At 47.4% G+C, this 20,244-nt stretch overlaps 1 protein-coding gene across 3 annotated transcripts in view; it reads right to left on the reverse strand.

Moving 5' to 3' along the window:
• Nucleotides 1–4,664: 4,664 nt before the first annotated feature.
• MED26 (mediator complex subunit 26) overlaps nt 4,665–20,244 on the reverse strand; it is a 31,969-nt gene continuing 16,389 nt past the window's right edge. For 2 of the 3 annotated variants that reach the window (XM_068099747.2, XM_068099750.2), the window contains exons 2-3: nt 7,969–8,043; nt 4,665–6,400 (exon numbers count right to left, since the gene is read on the reverse strand). In XM_068099747.2, the coding sequence (XP_067955848.1) occupies nt 4,976–6,400; nt 7,969–8,043 (1,500 nt within the window). In that variant the 3' untranslated portion in view covers nt 4,665–4,975. Of the gene's footprint in view, nt 6,401–7,968; nt 8,044–10,792; nt 10,956–20,244 lie in introns of all 3 variants that reach the window. The other variant, XM_068099748.2, reaches the window with a different exon arrangement.

Here is a 20,244-nt window from a genome sequence, read left to right on the forward strand (position 1 = left end):
CCTCCTGCTGGCATCATACAGAACGGACCTTTAAGGTTAATTCAAACTCTGCTGGGATTCGACCGCGCCACGACTCGGGGTGCAAGACCGCGCCACGACTCGGGGTGCAAGACCGCGCCACGACTCGGGGTGCAAGACCGCGCCACGACTCGGGGTGCAAGACCGCGCCACGACTCGGGGTGCAAGACCGCGCCACGACTCGGGGTGCAAGACCGCGCCACGACTCGGGGTGCAAGACCGCGCCACGACTCGGGGTGCAAGACCGCGCCACGACTCGGGGTGCAAGACCGCGCCACGACTCGGGGTGCAAGACCGCGCCACGACTCGGGGTGCAAGACCGCGCCACGACTCGGGGTGCAAGACCGCGCCACGACTCGGGGTGCAAGACCGCGCCACGACTCGGGGTGCAAGACCGCGCCACGACTCGGGGTGCAAGACCGCGCCACGACTCGGGGTGCAAGACCGCGACACGACTCGGGGTGCAAGACCGCGCCACGACTCGGGGTGCAAGACCGCGCCACGACTCGGGGTGCAAGACCGCGACACGACTCGGGGTGCAAGACCGCGACACGACTCGGGGTGCAAGACCGCGACACGACTCGGGGTGCAAGACCGCGACACGACTCGGGGTGCAAGACCGCGACACGACTCGGGGTGCAAGACCGCGACACGACTCGGGGTGCAAGACCGCGACACGACTCGGGGTGCAAGACCGCGACACGACTCGGGGTGCAAGACCGCGACACGACTCGGGGTGCAAGACCGCGACACGACTCGGGGTGCAAGACCGCGACACGACTCGGGGTGCAAGACCGCGACACGACTCGGGGTGCAAGACCGCGACACGACTCGGGGTGCAAGACCGCGACACGACTCGGGGTGCAAGACCGCGACACGACTCGGGGTGCAAGACCGCGACACGACTCGGGGTGCAAGACCGCGACACGACTCGGGGTGCAAGACCGCGACACGACTCGGGGTGCAAGACCGCGACACGACTCGGGGTGCAAGACCGCGACACGACTCGGGGTGCAAGACCGCGACACGACTCGGGGTGCAAGACCGCGACACGACTCGGGGTGCAAGACCGCGACACGACTCGGGGTGCAAGACCGCGACACGACTCGGGGTGCAAGACCGCGACACGACTCGGGGTGCAAGACCGCGACACGACTCGGGGTGCAAGACCGCGACACGACTCGGGGTGCAAGACCGCGACACGACTCGGGGTGCAAGACCGCGACACGACTCGGGGTGCAAGACCGCGACACGACTCGGGGTGCAAGACCGCGACACGACTCGGGGTGCAAGCCCGCGACACGACTCGGGGTGCAAGACCGCGACACGACTCGGGGTGCAAGACCACGACACGACTCGGGGTGCAAGACCGCGCCACGACTCGGGGTGCAAGACAGTGACACGACTCGGGGTGCAAGACTGTGACACGACTCGGGGTGCAAGACTGTGACACGACTCGGGGTGCAAGACCGTCACGGCTCGGGGTGCAAGGCCGACACGGCTCGGGGTGCAAGACCGACACGGCTCGGGGTGCAAGACCGACACGGCTCGGGGTGCAAGACCGACACGGCTCGGGGTGCAAGACCGACACGGCTCGGGGTGCAAGACCGACACGGCTCGGGGTGCAAGACCGACACGGCTCGGGGTGCAAGACCGACACGGCTCGGGGTGCAAGACCGACACGGCTCGGGGTGCAAGACCGCGACACGACTCGGGGTGCAAGACCGCGACACGACTCGGGTTGCAAGACCGCGCCACGACTCGGGGTGCAAGACAGTGACACGACTCGGGGTGCAAGACTGTGACACGACTCGGGGTGCAAGACTGTGACACGACTCGGGGTGCAAGACTGTGACACGACTCGGGGTGCAAGACTGACACGGCTCGGGGTGCAAGACTGTGACACGGCTCGGGGTGCAGGACCGACACGGCTCGGGGTGCAAGACCGACACGGCTCGGGGTGCAAGACTGTGACACGGCTCGGGGTGCAAGACTGTGACACGGCTCGGGGTGCAAGACTGTGACACGACTCGGGGTGCAAGACTGTGACACGACTCGGGGTGCAACTGTGATACATCTAGCAGTCCAAGACTGACACGAAGGGTGCAGATTATGATGAAAGTTTCACCGGCTCCGAAGTCCAGTGATTTAAGACTGTGACACGACTCGGGGTGCAACTGTGATACATCTAGCAGTCCAAGACTGACACGAAGGGTGCAGATTATGATGAAAGTTTCACCGGCTCCGAAGTCCAGTGATTTCCACACACCACTTGTGCATTCGTTCAGTTTGGGGATGAGCAGCCCAAGGGGTTCTTCAAGATATTTCTGTCACAGTGATGTGCTTTAAAAAAAAAAAAAGAAGCAAAAGGTATCGCTGCGTCCTGAAGTAGAAATGTAACAAACAAGACAAACTTGCCACCGGTGATGCCACAAGGCACCAAAAGTCAGCATTACATTCAACAGCAGTTTGGTTCAAGTCTTATTCACCTGATAATACTGGAATACAACAGATTTATCATTTGTCTAAAATTCCCTAAACTTGTACAATAAAATAGAGATGCCTCGGCCATCCTGGAGCTCACCCTGCTGATTGTTAAGAGATCAACGACTAAACAGCAGCTTCATTGTCATTCCTCTAAGCATTTATGTGACAAAAAAGTAAATCAACAAATAATAATAATTATAACAATAAATTAATCAGTATTCAATGAATGCTGGGAAAAAGTCAGGCGAGAAATGTGGTCTTTCATCAGCATCTACCCTGGGACAGGTTAAAACTTATTGAAGTGACTAGCACAGGAACAAAACAGGCAAGTAACAACCTTCCGCATTGGGTCGAAGTGCAAAAAATTAGCAAATCAACACTGAGAAAGCAGGGGCCGCCAGGCCCGTGGGGTGAAGTGCGAGCAGCCGCGCTGTCCAAGTAACAATTCGCTCATCACCAGTTAGAGGCCTTTTAAAAGGTCCGCAAGTTCAAAACGGTGCAGCTTTTTCATGGGAAATATTTTAGAAACAGGTAAGCCCAATCGAATGACCAGAGCATCTCATCGATGTGGACCTGGAGCTGGAAAAGCGGATTGCCGTTCGATTCCGGTGAGATTTGAAACTTTTATTTCTGGATGCCAGATTTATTCAATTAAAGTACTGGATGCATCTTCAGGTGGAACCTTTTTGTGCACGTCGATCCTGTAACCTTGAAACTCAGACACAGGTTCTACCTGAAAAAGGAGAGATCAACCAACAAGTTGAGGCACAGAAGACTCCGAGCACGTTATTACATCTCCGACATCAAGTGGGCCTTCCTATGAGACAAGTACCGCCCTCATGGGTTACCATGGCTGCTGGACCTAAGTTACATAGAACAACATACTCTTTTGAATCAAATGCCCTTTGACATAGAAAGACTTATTAGAAGCTGAATACTTCCTGAACTAGTTACTACTTTTGTGCACAAGCAACATACCATTGTTGGAAGTTTTGTAAACAGAGACACCAACAATTGCAAATCAACTTGCTTTTTTTTTTTTTTTTTACTTTTAGAAAACTTTTTGCAACAAAAAGATACTTTGAGCAAATGATAGAAAAATCCTCCAAAGTACTACAGATCTAAACGCACAGGTTGTCTGTTCTCAGGTACCTTTTTCCCTTTGCATCCTCGTAAGAATTAAAAACACTGACGCAAACGCAGTTCGAGGGAACTTTCCAGCAATGTGCATGGACGACGCAACGTCGCCTTTGTCGAGCCACGTTCATCGTCTGGTCTCGTTGCAGCCGATCGGAGACCAAAGGCAAGACCACATCGGATTACTGGGGAATTCAACAAAGATAAACTTCCGATTATGATAACGCCTTAAAACTGCCAAACGTACAAGGATGTGAAGTGGAAACTTTGATGACCAATAAATCCAGCAACCTGGATTTTTTTTGGGAAATGACACTTTTATTTCCCCCAAAAGGTGGAGGAGTGCGGTTGTGCGAGAACAAAAATCCCGTAGGTTAGATCCAAACAATAATTGTGAACGAACGTCGAAGCCTCGTCGGCCGCCATGACCCCGTTCGATTACGCATCACGTTGAGGTGGTCGCAGCAAAAGCTTTGCCATTACAATCATTAACTTATTGCGTGGAAAACTCAATAAATTAACACTTAGCTTAAGATCATGAGGTGTACCACGTGCTCATCAACAGCAGTAGAGACACAACAGAGTGCACAGGAAAGCAAAGTTTAAAAAGTAAAATTTAAAATAAGTTAAGAAGGGTTTCATTGTTACTACCTCAAAGCAACAGATCCTGTCACTTGCGACATGCGATCTAGTTTCGTCATCACTACAAGTACTACAGTTATAATTGTGCTCGCCGATAGTACAAATTAGTGCCGAGCAATTAGGACAGATAAAGCCTAATTCAGGGCCTAGCTGAAACTTTGTGGGACAAAGAACCTCACGTGCAAGTCCACGATAAGTCAAGGCCTCATCGCAAGTCTTCCTCCAGCATTTCTGCAGCTTCTCATCCAAAAATAAATGTGCAAATTACACAAAAAGATGAATTACAGTACAGGTAGATGGGGCGGGGAGAGAGAGAAAGAGAAAGAGGGAGAAAAGGAGAGGGAGGGAGAGAGGGAAAGAGAGAGAAAGAGAGCAACGTATCATTTTAAAGTTTTTATTACTTTGTTTTGTCTGCTTTTTACCTGCAAATATAGCAGCGAAAAATAAAACAGAAAAAAATCCCCAAGAGCCAGAAAAGGAGCAAAGGAATGATGGACAAGGGGGAGGACAGCAGGAAGTGATGAGGGTACCGTGGTAAAGATTTGAGGAAGGAGGAGTAAGAGGAAAGGAGATGGTGGGATAGAAAGAGGGGGAGGCAATGGGACATGGAGGGATTCAGGGAAGGATCTTCCAAGATCCACTTCCAATTTCAGCATGCCTCCCATCACCATGCCTTACCCTCCTCAAATGATCAATCCAAACAAACATAAGGAAGAATTACCAGCTCCCCACCTTGTCCATGTGGGTCTAAAGTCAGACACGCTGTCCAATCATACCAAGACCCCTGGTCATCATTACAACCATTAACTCCAGGCCAACGCCCATCAGAGTCTATGTCATCACCATGGAGACGCATTAAGTCTTGCCCAGTGATCGGGCAACCCGAGTCACCAGGTCGAAAGCCAGACGGTGCTGGGGGTGGACCTTGTGCAATTCCACGAGCCAGGCCAGAAGCCACATTCAATGTCGTCCCTTCAGTGACATCTGTCGTGTCACAGCCAATCAGCGCATTTCGCTGACGATTGAGATAACCCCGCACTGTTGCATTATGGGACAAGGCCTCTCGCCAGTCCGTTACTGCTCCTGGCGATGGAGGAGGAGAACGTGAGGGGGCGGGTGGGGGTGAAGAAGATGAAGACAAGTCTTTTTCCGTGTCAAGCACCTCTCGAAGTCTGGTCGATTCAACAATAAGGCCGGTAACTGGATCAAACGTTATTTTTCTCTCCTTTATTTTTGCCGGTGGAGGTAAGGACTGGGGTTGAACGGTTTGGGGGAGTTGTGTTACCAAGTCAGTAGTCCCATCACATACAACTGCCGCTGCAGAACCTGAGGAAGCAATGCTGCAGTCCTGAACTTTTAACCTTTTGCGACTGCTGATATTACTGCTGTTTTTGCATTTTTTTGAAGTAGTGGAAAGAGGAAAAGCCGAACAGTCCATCCGTGAGGAAACGGGTGATGGCATCGAATGCGAGGAGGTGGGAACATGGCCGCCATTACCGGGCCGTGGGGTGTTGTTCGTGATCTTGTTTTTGCCATCGTCCAGGTTTTGCCTTTTCCCCTTTGCTAATAAGCAAGCATTTTCAGGCCTCACTATTTTCAGGCATCGTGCTTCAGCCTGGTCCTGGCAGTCTTCATTGCTATTGGCAAGCTGGCAAGCCTTCAGACCACTGTTGGGTTTCACAAGGTTAACTGGGAGTGGTTGAGGGGGTGTGAGTGCAAGAGACTGAGGAGCTGGGGATGGAACTTGAATTCTGTAAGGAGTTACAGAAAGGCCATTGTGTTGATGAGGTGACAGTGAAATAGGGGATCGATGAAGTCTTCCATTGGGTTCAGGGGTGGGATTTGGTGCGACATTGGAGGTAAAGTTTGCATTTGCAGAAATGTTTGAAACGATGTTAGTTGCTGAAGATACTGGACAGGGTGCAGAACTAGCCGCAAGGGTAAGACTTGGATTAGTAACAAGGTTCGATGGAACATTGGGATTTGGAGCCGGAGAGCCCGATGCAGGAGTGACGAGTCGTTGCCAGGCCCGAAGTAAACGTTTGGAACGTCGGGCCAGTTCCACATCTCCAGTTTGCTTCCGAACTTCATTGATATGTTTACCCAATCTGGTTTCCTGGTAAGGGTTGGGTGGAAAATAATCAGAATTAAGAGAGTTGTGGTAGTCAAACAAATGACAATAAAACAGTGTTGTACGCACAATTTGTTTGCAATTATTCTACACTTCAATCGAGTATACAATAAATTAGAGGCCTCCCCACTCGTCCATTCACCGAGAAGGCAGAAGGACGAGTGGGGGAGGACATTGTTTTTCAAAACATCTGTTACAAAAGTTGTAATATAAAGTACATGACAATATGCAAATTTGAAAATGATAAACTTATATTTACAATGTATTGTGTTACAAAATAGAGCATTGAAACCTTCAAAAGAAGACATCTTGGAGATAACCGTGAGCGAGAGAAGATGCTTTTTGGGGGGTTTGTTCTATTTTATTTATTTATTTTACTCGTTTTAACAAATCTGTACAAGCTCACCAAGTGCCCAGAACTGCATACCAAGCTGCCGATAAACATGATAAATTGAACATATGGCCCAACATGCGTGTAATACATGATAAAAGTGATATGCCAGATGGCGTAGACATTGTGTCCTTCCTCCATCTCGGTATCTCCATCCACTCAAAGCACCGGCAGGTGTTCAACCAGATCAGGCTGTCAAAGCAGAATTAGCAGTACCATCCGCCATACTGTCCTATCGATGTCTTGCTCGAGGGCAACAAAAACTCAAGGCACGTGACTATATTCGGCTGGAATAGGCTGGGAGGTCCGACGGGCCTGGCTCTGCAAGCTTTACATACAACGTCGGTCACTGTTTTGAAAGAGGGTTTATCATTGTGCTGCTGACAACTCAGCGAGCTCACAGGCCACCTGCTTGCAAGGGTCTTCTTCTTCTTTTGTATGCAGCACAAGGCTGAGGGGTAGGTAGCATCATTGGCTGAGGATGTGGCTGTATCACTAATGCAATGCCATCTGCAGGTTAGGGCAGGAATTTGTCTATGGGGCCAGCGATAGCTCCCCTACTCTTTTACAAAGGACACCGCGGGATCTTTAACGGCCACCAACTGGTGCCGGCAGATGGGACAACCAGTTTAATGTCCCTGTACGGCACACACTGATGAATCACTCTTGCTGTGAAACACTAGAATGACCGTTTAAAGCTGCGTCAGAAATTGAACACAGGCTAGACAGCTAGGCCATCCTGCCAACCTTCGTGAAACAGTTAAACAAGACGATACGAGGAGTGGAGAAACTTCTTATGTTTGCAGCTCCTAGTTGCAGATTTGCACAATTGCTGGGACCACAGCAGTGCCGGCTGATGCAGTTTATGGCTGGGTCAGGATTCAAACCCAGGTGAGACACAGCTCAAGGGTGCAGGTTGTTTCCTCTCGGTTATCTGCCAGCCCATCAATGATATGAAGAAGATTCAGTGGAAACCAAGAAAAGGAAGATTATTTGCAGATAATTGATCGAGGGTACCGTTTCATGCAGGTTTGGGGGGGGGGGGGAGGGAGGGGGGGGGGTCAAATAAAAAGAAAATCAAGGGCATGGGTTATATTCTTGAGGATTGGGTTGTTTGGGGCTTTGGTGTGAGGGATAGTAGAATATAAAGACAAGAGATTACCTCCAAAGCTTCCTTTGTGATGGGGTAATGCTCAAGTGCAGACAGAACCTCCATGACAGCAGGCATGTTAACAATCTGAAACAACAATTGGGAACAGTTGAGGAATGACCCGACACCAAAATAACGACATTAATAAAGCCTTTTATTACAATTTCCACCACAAATTGAATTTTCAAAAATCAACTTATAGGGCTGCAACTAAATACAAATAACGGAACACTAAGGTCACCTAAATGAAATATCTTGTTAATTAGTGTTAATGCAAAGGGTGAGGAGACTCTTCAAAGGACACGCCTGAATATCTCCGAGTATATAGTGCTGATGAAATAGTGCTTTTTATCTCAAAAACATTCGCCAATACCAAGGGCACAAATTACAACCCCAAAAAGCATCCGGCCTGACCATCGACCCAATTACAATCCGATAAACATCCCCCACTACCATCGACCCAATTACAATCCGATAAACATCTGCCACTACCATCGACCCAATTATGACCGATAAACATCCGCCACTACCATCGACCCAATTACGATCCGATAAACATCTGCCACGACCATCGACCCAAGTACAATCCGATAAACATCCGCCACCAACATCGACCCAAGAAACATCCGCCACTACCATCGACACAATTATGATCCGATAAACATCCGGCACAACCATCGACCCAATTACGATCCGACAAACATCCGCCACTACCATAGACCCAACTACGATCCGATAAACATCCGCCACTACCATCGACCCAATTATGATCCGATAAACATCCACCACAACCATAGACCCAACTACGATCCGATAAACATCCGCCACAACCATCAACCCAAATATGATCCGATAAACAAGCCTGGGGGTGGCTTAGCTGTTAGGGTGCCAGCTTGGGATCCTAGGATCCTGGGTTCGAATCCCGGTTGATCGCTGAATTAACGCCAGGGGGGTTGACTCAGCCTGTCATCCTTCCGAGGTCGGCAAATTGAGTACCAGCTTGTTGGGATGAATGATCCCGGTGTGTACCCTGGTTTACAATAGGTACACCGCATCCCTGCGCATCGTAAGAGGCGACCAAGGGTTGGCGTCAGGAAGGGCATCCGGCCATAAAAACATTGCCTCAAAGTTGCAAGGATCTGTTTTTGCACCTTTTTGTGTAAAGCGGTGATGTTGGCTGATGGCAAAATTGTGTGTGTGTGTGTGTGTGTGTGTGTGTGTGTGTGTGTGTGTGTGTGTGTGTGTGTGTGTGTGTGTGTGTGTGTGTGTGTGTGTGTGTGTGTGTGTGTTGACCTGAGTGTCCCAAATTAATCAAGACAGTAAGAGCTCTGCCAGGCAGGCAACGGTTCAAAAGTGAGGTTCACCGAGGTAGTTTGAATGTGGGATCAATGGGGGGTTGAAAAGAAAGAGGTTGAGGTGGTGGAGATTATGCAGAGAAGGAGGTTGCAAGTGTTGTGTGTGCAGGAGACCAGATGGAAAGGAGACAGGACAAGCAGGTTGGTAGTAGGATACAAGCTGTGGCAAGCAGGTGGGGATGGAATGAGTAATGGCGAAGGAATAATAGTATCAGAACAAATAAATGAACAGGATTATAACTAATTAATTGACATGTGGGGGGGAAAAGCACAAAGAAAAAATAAAAAAAAAAAAGCTGAGGCTCTTACATTTTCCATTCTCAATGATTTGGAACAAATTATCACCTACCCCACCCATATCCCAGATCGTCATGACCACTCTTCCAATACTTTGGATTTGTTCTTCACCTCCAATCCATTGCGTTACAGCTACACAATTTCACCTCCAATTGGTTCTTCTGACCACAATCTTGTGAACATCATTTTACTTACCACCACTCCTTCTCCTCCGACTGCTTCAACTGCTTCGACGAAACACCAGTTTTGGCATTTCAATAGCGCTGACTGGATTGGTTTACGAAACTTCTTTTCAGATTTTCCCTGGAAAGACTCCTGTCTCTCCTCAGGCGATGCTTCTATTTCTGCTGAACGTATAGCTGAAGTTATTGTTGCAGGAATGGAGGCTTATATCCCCTTCTCTTATAGCTCTATCTCTCCTACCAACTCTTGGTTCAATAATTCCTGTTCTGCGGCCATTCATACAAGGGATGCGGCATATCGGACATGGGCAGCCAGGCCAGGCAGGACCTTGGCACCATTTAACCTCACCCCTTATAAAGGGAAGGGGAGGAGAATAAGAAACATTCAGCACTACCATCGGGCCCACTTTTTCGCACCACCTTGCGGGGTCGGTTGGGGATCGTTTCTGTCCTGAGGTTTTCACTGACTGGCTGCCCTAATACTCCATTGGAGGTTTTGATGATAACTTGCCTACTCTTCCAGAAATATTCAATGTCTGATTAATACTTGCAAATGGGACACCCGACCTCATCCATTCGAGGGACAGCACACTTTGTCATGCAAAATCCGACTTGCGGACACTAACCAGACAGTTTGTAGTTTGGTGGGAAATCAAACCCAAACATTCAGCTTGAAGACAAAAATTAATGCGATACTCATGACCAACCTGTTGGACAATACGCTGCATTTAATAAAATTAAAAAAAAGAAGTCAACTCCAGGTTCAGCCTGTAAAAAGTATTTAAAAAAAAAAAATACATATGGTCGGTGACTAACAGCAGATCCGAACTGAACCCAATCCCCCAAACAGCTCATTGGTGACCACCTATAATAGTCTTGCCTCTCTCCACCTCAACTCTCCAAAAATGCCTTCACGATAAAAACCAAGCATGGTTTCATAGTCCAAACAGTTGGTGAAAGCATAATTCAAATTGTACAAAAACAAATTGTTAACCTGTGTACCTTTTATGCTTTAAGAGCGGCAGAGTAGATCAAACGGAATGAATGATAGCCTGAGGAAGGTCTGCGTCCCACAGGGAATTCCAAGGTGGCAGCCGGCCTTAGAGGCCGGCTTGGAGATACACCTTGTCCAAAACATGTCATAACTGATGTTGAGGTCCATGAGCTGGAAAATAGAAAAATTGGGAGATTTGCCTGCTGGCCCTCATGGATGGACAAAGTGGGAATTGCAGGTTCCAAGGTAGATGGCCCATTGCTTATTCTCTCGACATCAGCAGCGATTGGTTGATTTGCAGAAGATAACTCCAACAAGTGCTCAGTTTAACGAGCCAAATTGCCTCCCCTCCCTCTCACGCTCGGTGTTGTACTGGTTAGAGCGTTAGCTCCAAGCCGAGGAGATCGGTGGTTCAAACCCCAACAGAGACAAACCAGACTTGTAAAATGGTACATGCTGCTTCCTTACTCGATGACCAACATTTTAAAAAGGATAGAGCATGGACAAACAACCATAGGTTGGCAAATACTGCACACGTTTGGTCCACTGCATCACAGAGCATCTTTAAGTGGCTTAATTGGAAGATATATTTGGAATATCTGTGGTGCATTCAGAAAGTATTCACAACCTTTGACTTTTTCACATTTTGTTGAGATTAATAAAAGATAATTAAAAATTTTGTTTTGAGAAATTAATACAAGATAATAAAAAATTTTGTGTTTCGAAATTAATAAAAGATAATTAAAAATTTTGTTTTTAGAAATTAATCACCGATTCACCAAATGTCCGTCCGTCTGTCTATCTGTTCGAAGGTACCGTAAAAACTGCTGAACCGATCGCAAAGATATTTTGGGTGGATAATCCTGGGATCTCCAGGAGTAAAACAGGCTATTTAGTTTTCCCAATTTCAGCTTTAGTCTCCAGCATTCTCAGGTTTGGACTCCCGCATAACATTCGCGTTCGCATAACGTTCATTGTTCTCATTGTGACGATGTTGCTTTGCCGGGTGCCGCGCGATCGGTGCAGCCGTTTGTGCTGCACCCGGGAAAGCAACATGTCTCCATCGATCGCTAACAGATCGCTGTCTCCATCGATCTTGCCAAGGCCATAATAGTTAGGTCCAAAACTTCAATTCCGTGACCATTTTCTGGCTAGTAAGGTTTGACGATTGATTTGACTTCTATTGACATTTTATAACAAAAATAGCCTCTATGTCCCTCCCAAAAATCCCGGCATTTTTCGCCAGAGGCCCGAATCCAAGATGACCGCCAGCACTATCTTGAAAAATTAAGTTTTGAACCAGAACACGTAGAATCACGTACAAAGACACTTTTTTGGGTAATTTGACCACGAAGATTCCGAATCTGACATTAGTTTGACGTTATGACATTATTTTGACCCAGAAATCCAAGATGGCCACCATCCAGTAGAGCAAAAATGCAACTTTTGTACTTAAACATGTTAAAGAAACTACCTCCATAAGGATATCTTGCAGTAAAGTAATTGATGATTGCATGACAAGTAAACTCATTACACTTCAAAATAAGCTATTTTTAATAGCTGTGACTTGAACAGTTTTCAAATGAAGTAATTAATCAATATGACCTTTAATTATATGATTAGTCCGAATCAGAGCATTCTGCTTCACTAGAATCTGAATCAGATTCCGATGAATCTCCCCGCCTTTGTACATCATCATCTCGCTCCTCATTCCCCTCCTGGCTCTCATCTTCCTCACTCTCTTCAGCTGGCCCTGGTGCAGGTAGATGTGTCGGGAGAGCAGGTTGCGTGTGGCGGACAGGGCGACAGCGACCACCCACCAGCGCACAGCCATGTCCGAGTGGCGGTGTTTCTTGGAGGGATGACGCACAAGATATGCCAAGTAGTTTGCTCGGAGGCAGTGTTGGCGTAGGCTGTCTGCATCTGGAGGGAGACGGATAAATGATTTGTTTTTCAGTGTCTTCCACTTTGCTGCACAGGCCTCAGCCATGGTGCTACTCTTTTCGTCGCCATAGATGACATGTCGTGTGAACTGGAAGAGCTCCTCTAGCACCTCCTCAAGGTCAAGGCTATCTCCACACAGCGAGAGCTGCCGTCGAGCCACAGGGCTCTTCGCCACCCGGTCATACACCAACTTCTTACCCTTGCCATAGAAGCCTGAGTTGGCATCACAGCCTGTCATACAGTGCAGCTGCACAATACAGTCTGCCATCTCGTCATTAACCAGGCCATGACATAAGATAGTGACAGGCATCGGTATCAGCGGTATCAATGACAACAGGGCCACTGTAGCCTGATTCACGCAGAACTGCGTAAGCAGATTTAAGAGGACAGTATCAGCCTCAGACTGGTCAAAGCTGTAGTTCTCCATTGGTTGCTGGGTTGACAAATTGGTGCAGTGGGAGCCAACAGAGTAGACAATCTCTGCATCAACACTCTCTGCAAGGTCTGTCAGGTAGGTGCATATCAGCTTTTGCATCCGCCCCTTGTTGCTAAGGCTACATAGAAGTGTTTTGAATGCTTGGGCAGAAGGGAAGGGGTCATTCAATTTCATGTAGGTGTTGGGTATATATGTGCCTTACCCTGTACCCGCAGGTCTCGCTCGTCATCTTTAGTAGAGTATGGTGTGTCATATGGGTCATTCACACAGAAGATACGTTCAGCATCACCATGGCGGGCAAGGATGATGGAAGACACCTTGTGGACATAGTCTGACCACTTGTATGGGGTGCCATGTTGCGTCTGTCGATCCTCTGCTGATGGAGTTGCCATCCTCCAAATCATGCCCATGCCAGATCTACAGATTGCAGAGAGAGTTTCTGGATGAGCTTACTCTTCTGTGTCTTCCTGTATGTTCCGTTGGAGTTGAATAAAGCCACACACTCCTCAACACCACGATGTTCCAGCAACTCAGTGAGGTCCACAAGATGACTGACCTCAACCAGGTTGATCACTGCCTTGAGAGCATTCTGCTCCATTTCAGCAGCTCTCGTTTTGAGTTCCTCCCTGGGCTTCTCTGTGTCTGGCATCTTGGCAAATGTCAAGCGTTTACTCAGAGGGACAGGTGCATGAAGGGAGGTATTCTTACTGAATACCCACTCCTGCAAGAAGCTGGTCAACTTTTCCTCCCCTGCAGCATGGGCAGAATTGAAGTCCACAACGAGCTCATTAGAGGCAGGCATGGCTGACTGTAGGGTGCGGAGTGTGGGTGAGGATGGGTCGAATGGAAAGGAGTCAAACTCATGTATGCAGGCTACCAGGTCCTGCACGCACTGCTCATCTTCTCGCATTCGTTTTGGGCCACATTCAATGTGCTTCCTCTTGGCTTTTTTTCGGTTGGCCAGGGCATTATGAGCCGCCTGGATCTGGGCTACATTGTTCACATTTCTGGAGTGCACCAGCAGCTGCTTCTCATTCTTGAGGATGGAGAGCCAGCCAGACTTCATTTTGCTGCCCTTGTTCATGGTGCATTCGATCCACATGTCCCAGGCCATGTTGGAGTAGGGGTTGCCTGTGATGGACTGAGCGAAGTCAGTACGAAGGAAGGTGACCTGATCAGCAGGGAGATTTGTCAGCATTGCCCAGAAGTCAGATAGCCACCTCCCGTACCTATTGTTGTCGTACGCTACCATCCATGGCAGCATGGCGCACAGAGAGCTGACGTACTCGTCCCAGTTACAGATATGGACTGCGTGGACATTCTGCATTAGTGCATCTGTCATGGACAGGAAGTCCCTCCAGTAGTCTGCCATGTTACTGGCCTCCACATGGATGAATAAGTTAGTGATAAGGCTGTCCAGGTCAGCATCCTCCTCCAGTGCTGCATGAGCAGCAGCACGGGATTCTTGGGAAAGACTAGTATCTCTCAGAAACTCGAGGTTCACCCTCGTCTCATCAGCCAGGCAGGGCACGAGCCTCTCCTGCACCAGCTGACTCATGAGCGCCTCATACATAAGCCTCAAGCAACGCAGCCCCCTTTTGTAATGCTTGCCTTTCAGCGCACGATCAACGGAGCCCTCGGCAATAACTCCTGCTGCCACGAGTACATCTCCTAACTCACTCCCGTTGTAGCGCTTGTATATAGCACTCATCATCACACACTGTGTATGGAAGGCCTAGAAAGGGCACAATGTCATGGTATTTCTTTAGGTTCTCGGCCTTGAGCAGGGTAATGAGGACGTACACGGGATGATCTCCCACTAAGAAGGCGAAAGGCATGTGCTTGGTGGCAATGATGATAGAAAGCTTGTCCATGATGTCATTCACAACTGACTTGTTGGGCGGTTGATTGTACGACATATGAAAATAAGCCTTGATCTTTCCTTGCTCTGCATTTAAACCAGCATAAAACCCATTGTATGAAGGGATAGCCTGCTCAGCTGCATCAGGGCGGTCACCATCCACGTCCAAACGAGCAAGGGCATGAAAAATGCTCCGCTTGCACTGATGCTTTGTACTTGATGAGAACATAGTGGGCTTTGGCCGGATGGGAGGCTCCCCACGTTTTATCGTCCTATACGGCTTAACTACCTGCATCTCAGATGCCTTCTCAGTTAGTGCCTGTGACACAGTCTTTGCGTCTGTGATGCGTGTTTGCTCATCCTGGATGTTAGCCTCTTAATCCGGTACAAGACGTTCTAGACGCTGCAGAAACATCCAGTTACAGCGGTGTGCAGTACCCCCTCCTGTCAACGTGTCGTTGGTAAAGTCATCATTGTAAATGATACTAAAGCTTGGTTCTCCCTCAGCGATCTCATCAGGACAGATCAAATATCTCTCGAGGTCATGCATGGTCCAGAGGTCACGTAGGAGAAGCACGTTCGGGTAGCTGATCCCAATGCCCAGCTTGTAGTAAGAGTCAATAAGCTCCTTGCTGCGAGTCATCCCATGAAGGGTGATGGTGGCATTGATGGCGGTAGTGGTGGGTCGCTTTGTAATGTACTGCGTGATGAGAGAGGTGAGAGAGAGTGTGCTGGGAGACAGATCTACCTCCTTCTTCCCCTGCAAAGCAGATAGCAGCTGCACCATGAGAGGCGAGAGCTCTTCCTCCTCTTCTAGCTCCTCGACTCTTGGCGGCCATGGGATGGGTTTGATTGACTTGACATCATCCTTGAGCCGCTTAGCCACATTGTGCACCAGTTGTTCACTGCTAACACCGATGGCGGAGAGTGCTGCTTCAACATATGAACCACCCCCAGACGTGTCATAGACTAGGTCGCTCTGGTTTCTCTGAGGGCAGGAGTGGAAGCCGATCTTGCCCTCAAACTCCCGGGTCAGGATATCTTTGATAAAGGACGACGATGCTGGATGTTGAGAAGCCATACCGAGATATGATAGAGCTGTAGTCTTTGAGGAGGCTCTGTAGTGACCTTAGCTCACGTTCCTCAAAGATAACTGTTCTGATGTGTTCAAAGAAGATAGTCTGAGCCTCACGGAGATTGACATTGTGCATGCGTGGGAGTTTGTCATCTTCACTCATTTTCTGGTAACTACGCACATATTTCAACCAGCATTTGTTGTGATATCTGATCTCAATCGCATATGGGTCATCAGCTGCATAATCGATCACACAGTTGATTCTGTCTCGCATGCTCTGATCTTCGAGGGCCACCGTGTGACTTGAACGTTACCCATGCATTATCATACGAAATCAAGGACAGCTTTGATTCTGGGTGCTTTGCTGACTCAGGTTTACAGCACCAGACACATTTTGTTTTTTCACGTATCAGCCCTTCTACACTTGATCGCAGCCGCTTGGCAGGTGGAGAAGCAGCCGGGGGGAAAGCCTCAGACATGGACGAAGACTGAGATTGGCATTCCTTGACTTCTCGTTTTTTCTGTCTTGTCTTGCCTGCTCCAGTTTATTAGCATTCCATAAGGTCAGCCTACATGATTTATGGACACATTGTCTGCCGGAACCATTATCCCAATTGATTGTTGCATAAACGTCTCCGAACTTGTCAAGACCGCTCCATAACAGGGCTTTTTTCTTGAGATTTTCCCAACTCTCAACGCAGGTAACGACATCAGTGGCTTCATTGCAAAGCCCGCCACACTGGAGGACACACGGAACGGTGGACATTCTCTTGACAGCTATCTTCTGAATACTGCGCTTCTCAGTGCCGTCTCATTCACTCGTATACTCCCTGGAAAGACAGAAATAAGTATATGACATTACATTACACACAGACAAATAAAAAAACAAGAAAATAGCAATTCACTAATCAGGACCTCAATTCCGTGGCCAGTATAGATTTAGCCAAAATAATGTGTTAATTCATGATCATATGTTCTCCCATTTAAAAGTTGCATTTTTGCTCTACTGGATGGTGGCCATCTTGGATTTCTGGGTCAAAATAATGTCATAACGTCAAACTAATGTCAGATTCGGAATCCTCGTGGTCAAATTACCCAAAAAAGTGTCTTCGTACGTGATTCTAGGTATTCTGGTTCAAAACTTAATTTTTCAAGATAGTGACGGCGGTCATCTTGGATTCGGGCCTCTGGCGAAAAATGCCGGGATTTTTAGGAGGGACATAGAGGCTATTTTTGTTATAAAATGTCAATAGAAGTCAAATCAATCGTCAAACCTTACTAGCCAGAAAATGGTCACAGAATTGAAGTTTTGGACCTAACTATAACAGCTATCGGCTCAAAATCATTTTAACTGTCGATTTGGTCCAGTTACACGTATCGGGAATTTGGTACACGTATCGGGAGTACATACGACATAGCGATTGTGAACACGATTATCGATCACGATTCACGATCATCGTGTATCGATCACGATTGGAAACACGATGGAATAATATTTACCGATATGAACAGTGATGTGGCTTTTATTGAAATTCTAAAGATACTGTTTAGATTTTGATGATTTGCGTGTGATATGATTCAACGGATGTTTATATGAATCGTTTAAAATAAGAAAACATTCAATTTCTGATATTTTGCCTTTTCATTTGGGCCTCCCAATTGAAGTCCCGCCCATAGGACGGGTACCGTTGCTTGTACAAGATAATTAAAAATTTTGTGTTTAGAAATTAATAAAAGATAATTAAAAAAATTTGTTTTTAGAAATTCATAAAAGATAATTAAAACTTTTGTTTTTAGAAATTAATACAAAATAATTAAAAATGAATTACAGAAATATCGAATGTGCACCCTGCAGAAACATGGGTGGGGTGGGGACAAAGCTCGGAAAGGGCAGAGGGTGTAAGACCATAGAGGAGAAGGTAGGAGACAGTGACCACAGACCTGTCTGTGAAGGGAAGGAGGAGGTAGAAGACAGCGACCACAGACCTCTCTGTGATGGAAATGAGGAGGTAGGAAACAGCGACCACAGACCTGTCGGCATTGTGAAGGAGGAGGTAGGAGACAGCGACCACAGACCTATCTGTGATGGGAAGGAGGAGGTAGAAGACGGTGAGCACAGACCTGTCTGCGATGGGAAGGAGGAGGTAGGAGTCAGTGACCACAGACCTGTCTGCGATGGGAAGGAGGAGGTAGGAGTCAGTGACCACAGACGTCTGCGATGGGAAGGAGGAGGTAGGAGTCAGTGACCACAGACCTGTCTGCGATGGGAAGGAGGAGGTAGGAGTCAGTGACCACAGACCTGTCTGCGATGGGAAAAAGGAGGTAGGAGACGGTGACCACAGACCTGTCTGTGATGGGAAGGAGGAGGCAGGAGACGGTGACCACAGATCGGTCTGCGATGGGAAGGAGGTAGGAGACAATGACCACAGACCTGTCTGCAATGGGACAGCGGTCTTTTTATTACTGTTTGTCAGTCTGAGCAGTAGATCTCAAAAGGTTGTGGATGTATTCAGAGGAAACTTGGTGGACAGGTTAGGTTTGTTACAAGGATAAAATTATTCGATTTTGGTGAAGATCTGGATCAGGATAAGAAAATTTTAAAGTTTTAAAGTGATTCTTCACTATTGAGAAACGGCCAAAAACGATCTTAAAAAGTTATGGATGGATTTGGACACAGATTCGATTTTGGTTCGGGTCTGGATGCGGATCCGGCTCGTCAGTGGGATACAAAATGTAAAGTGTTCAGCCTGGCTGAACCGAGTATATACGGATGTATGCTCTCCACCGAGTGCTGTTATAATTGATGTTTTCACTTCTGTCTGTCTATTTGTTTGTCTGCAGAGATTATCTCAAAAGGTTGTGGATATATTGAGAAGAAACTTGTTGGACAGGTTGGGTGTGTGACAAGGACGAATGCATCAGATTTTGATGAAGATCTAGTTCCAGATACCAGAATTTTTTGAATGATCCTTCACTATTGAGAGAGACAGGGCCAAAAACAATATATAGCACAATATCTCAGTGTGGACGGATTTGGACGAAACTTGGTGGGACAGGTTGGGAGATTGCAAAGGACAAATTGATTCCATTTTGGTGAAGATCCAAATCTGGGTCCTGATACAATAATTTTTTAAGTGATTCTTCACCATTGAGTGATGGTGTAGAAACAATATACTGTTTAGCACAATAAATTAAAAAGGTGGACGAGTTATGACAAAATCAGGTGGATGGGTTGGGTGTGACAAGAACAAGCCGATTGGATTTTGGTTCAGGACCTGATTCGGGCCCATCACTGGTATACAAAACCTAAACCGTTCAGCTTGGTTGGAGGTACGCGCTCCACCGAGTGCTGCTCTAGTCACCCCAGTACTTCCCCGAACATCTTACCCTCTGTTTTGTCTAAATACAACAAAAAAAAAAAAAAAAAAAAAAAACTAATTTCCTGCTCTTTCCTGTGTTTTTCGTTCTTCGACCACGTGTTTCGCCCCACCCATTTTTTGTTTTTCCACTCCTTCCTTCATAACTCAATCCTCTCCAGCAAAAGACACCTTTCCAATTCCAGTTCTCACCACCCTTCTTCAAATTTATCCTTTTTTCTCTGATCCACTTCCAAAAAAACATCAACGAAGAATTTAAAAAGTAGGCCTCGCCTCCCGTACTAACATATTGCTTATACACCTCCCTGTTCCTTCGTTCCCTGCTCGCCTTTCTGTCAATCTCCGATCCTTCTGTTCCTGCTTCTGAACCTATGCTGGAATCCTTCATGCCCTCATTTAGGGAATTTCCCCAGATCGTTTTCACGGCTTAGTTTTAAAATGTTTAAACTTTCCGCTGAAGTGTTGTATTCTATTGTATATGATAACACATTTTTCTTCTTACTTCTTTAAAAGGTTGTTTGAGTTGCTCACCAAATCTCTTCATTTCAAATAAAAATTCCATCTCTTACAACTCTTCCTCCCTACATTCCCGAAACTCACCGACATTCCACCCCTCCTTCAACGTTTTCAAACGGATCTCGGACTTGAAAATCACAAGAAACTCATTTTGCAATAAATGTTCGTTTTCCATTAATCGTCCAACACTTTCAAAAATCCGAACTCACCCCTCCCCTCCTAAATTCCCCCCTCACCCATCCCTTTAAAAT

This window comes from Myxine glutinosa, chromosome 2, assembly GCF_964187855.1.
Source record: "Myxine glutinosa chromosome 2, kmMyxGlut1.1, whole genome shotgun sequence".
In the NCBI taxonomy this organism is placed as follows: Eukaryota; Metazoa; Chordata; class Myxini; order Myxiniformes; family Myxinidae; genus Myxine; species Myxine glutinosa.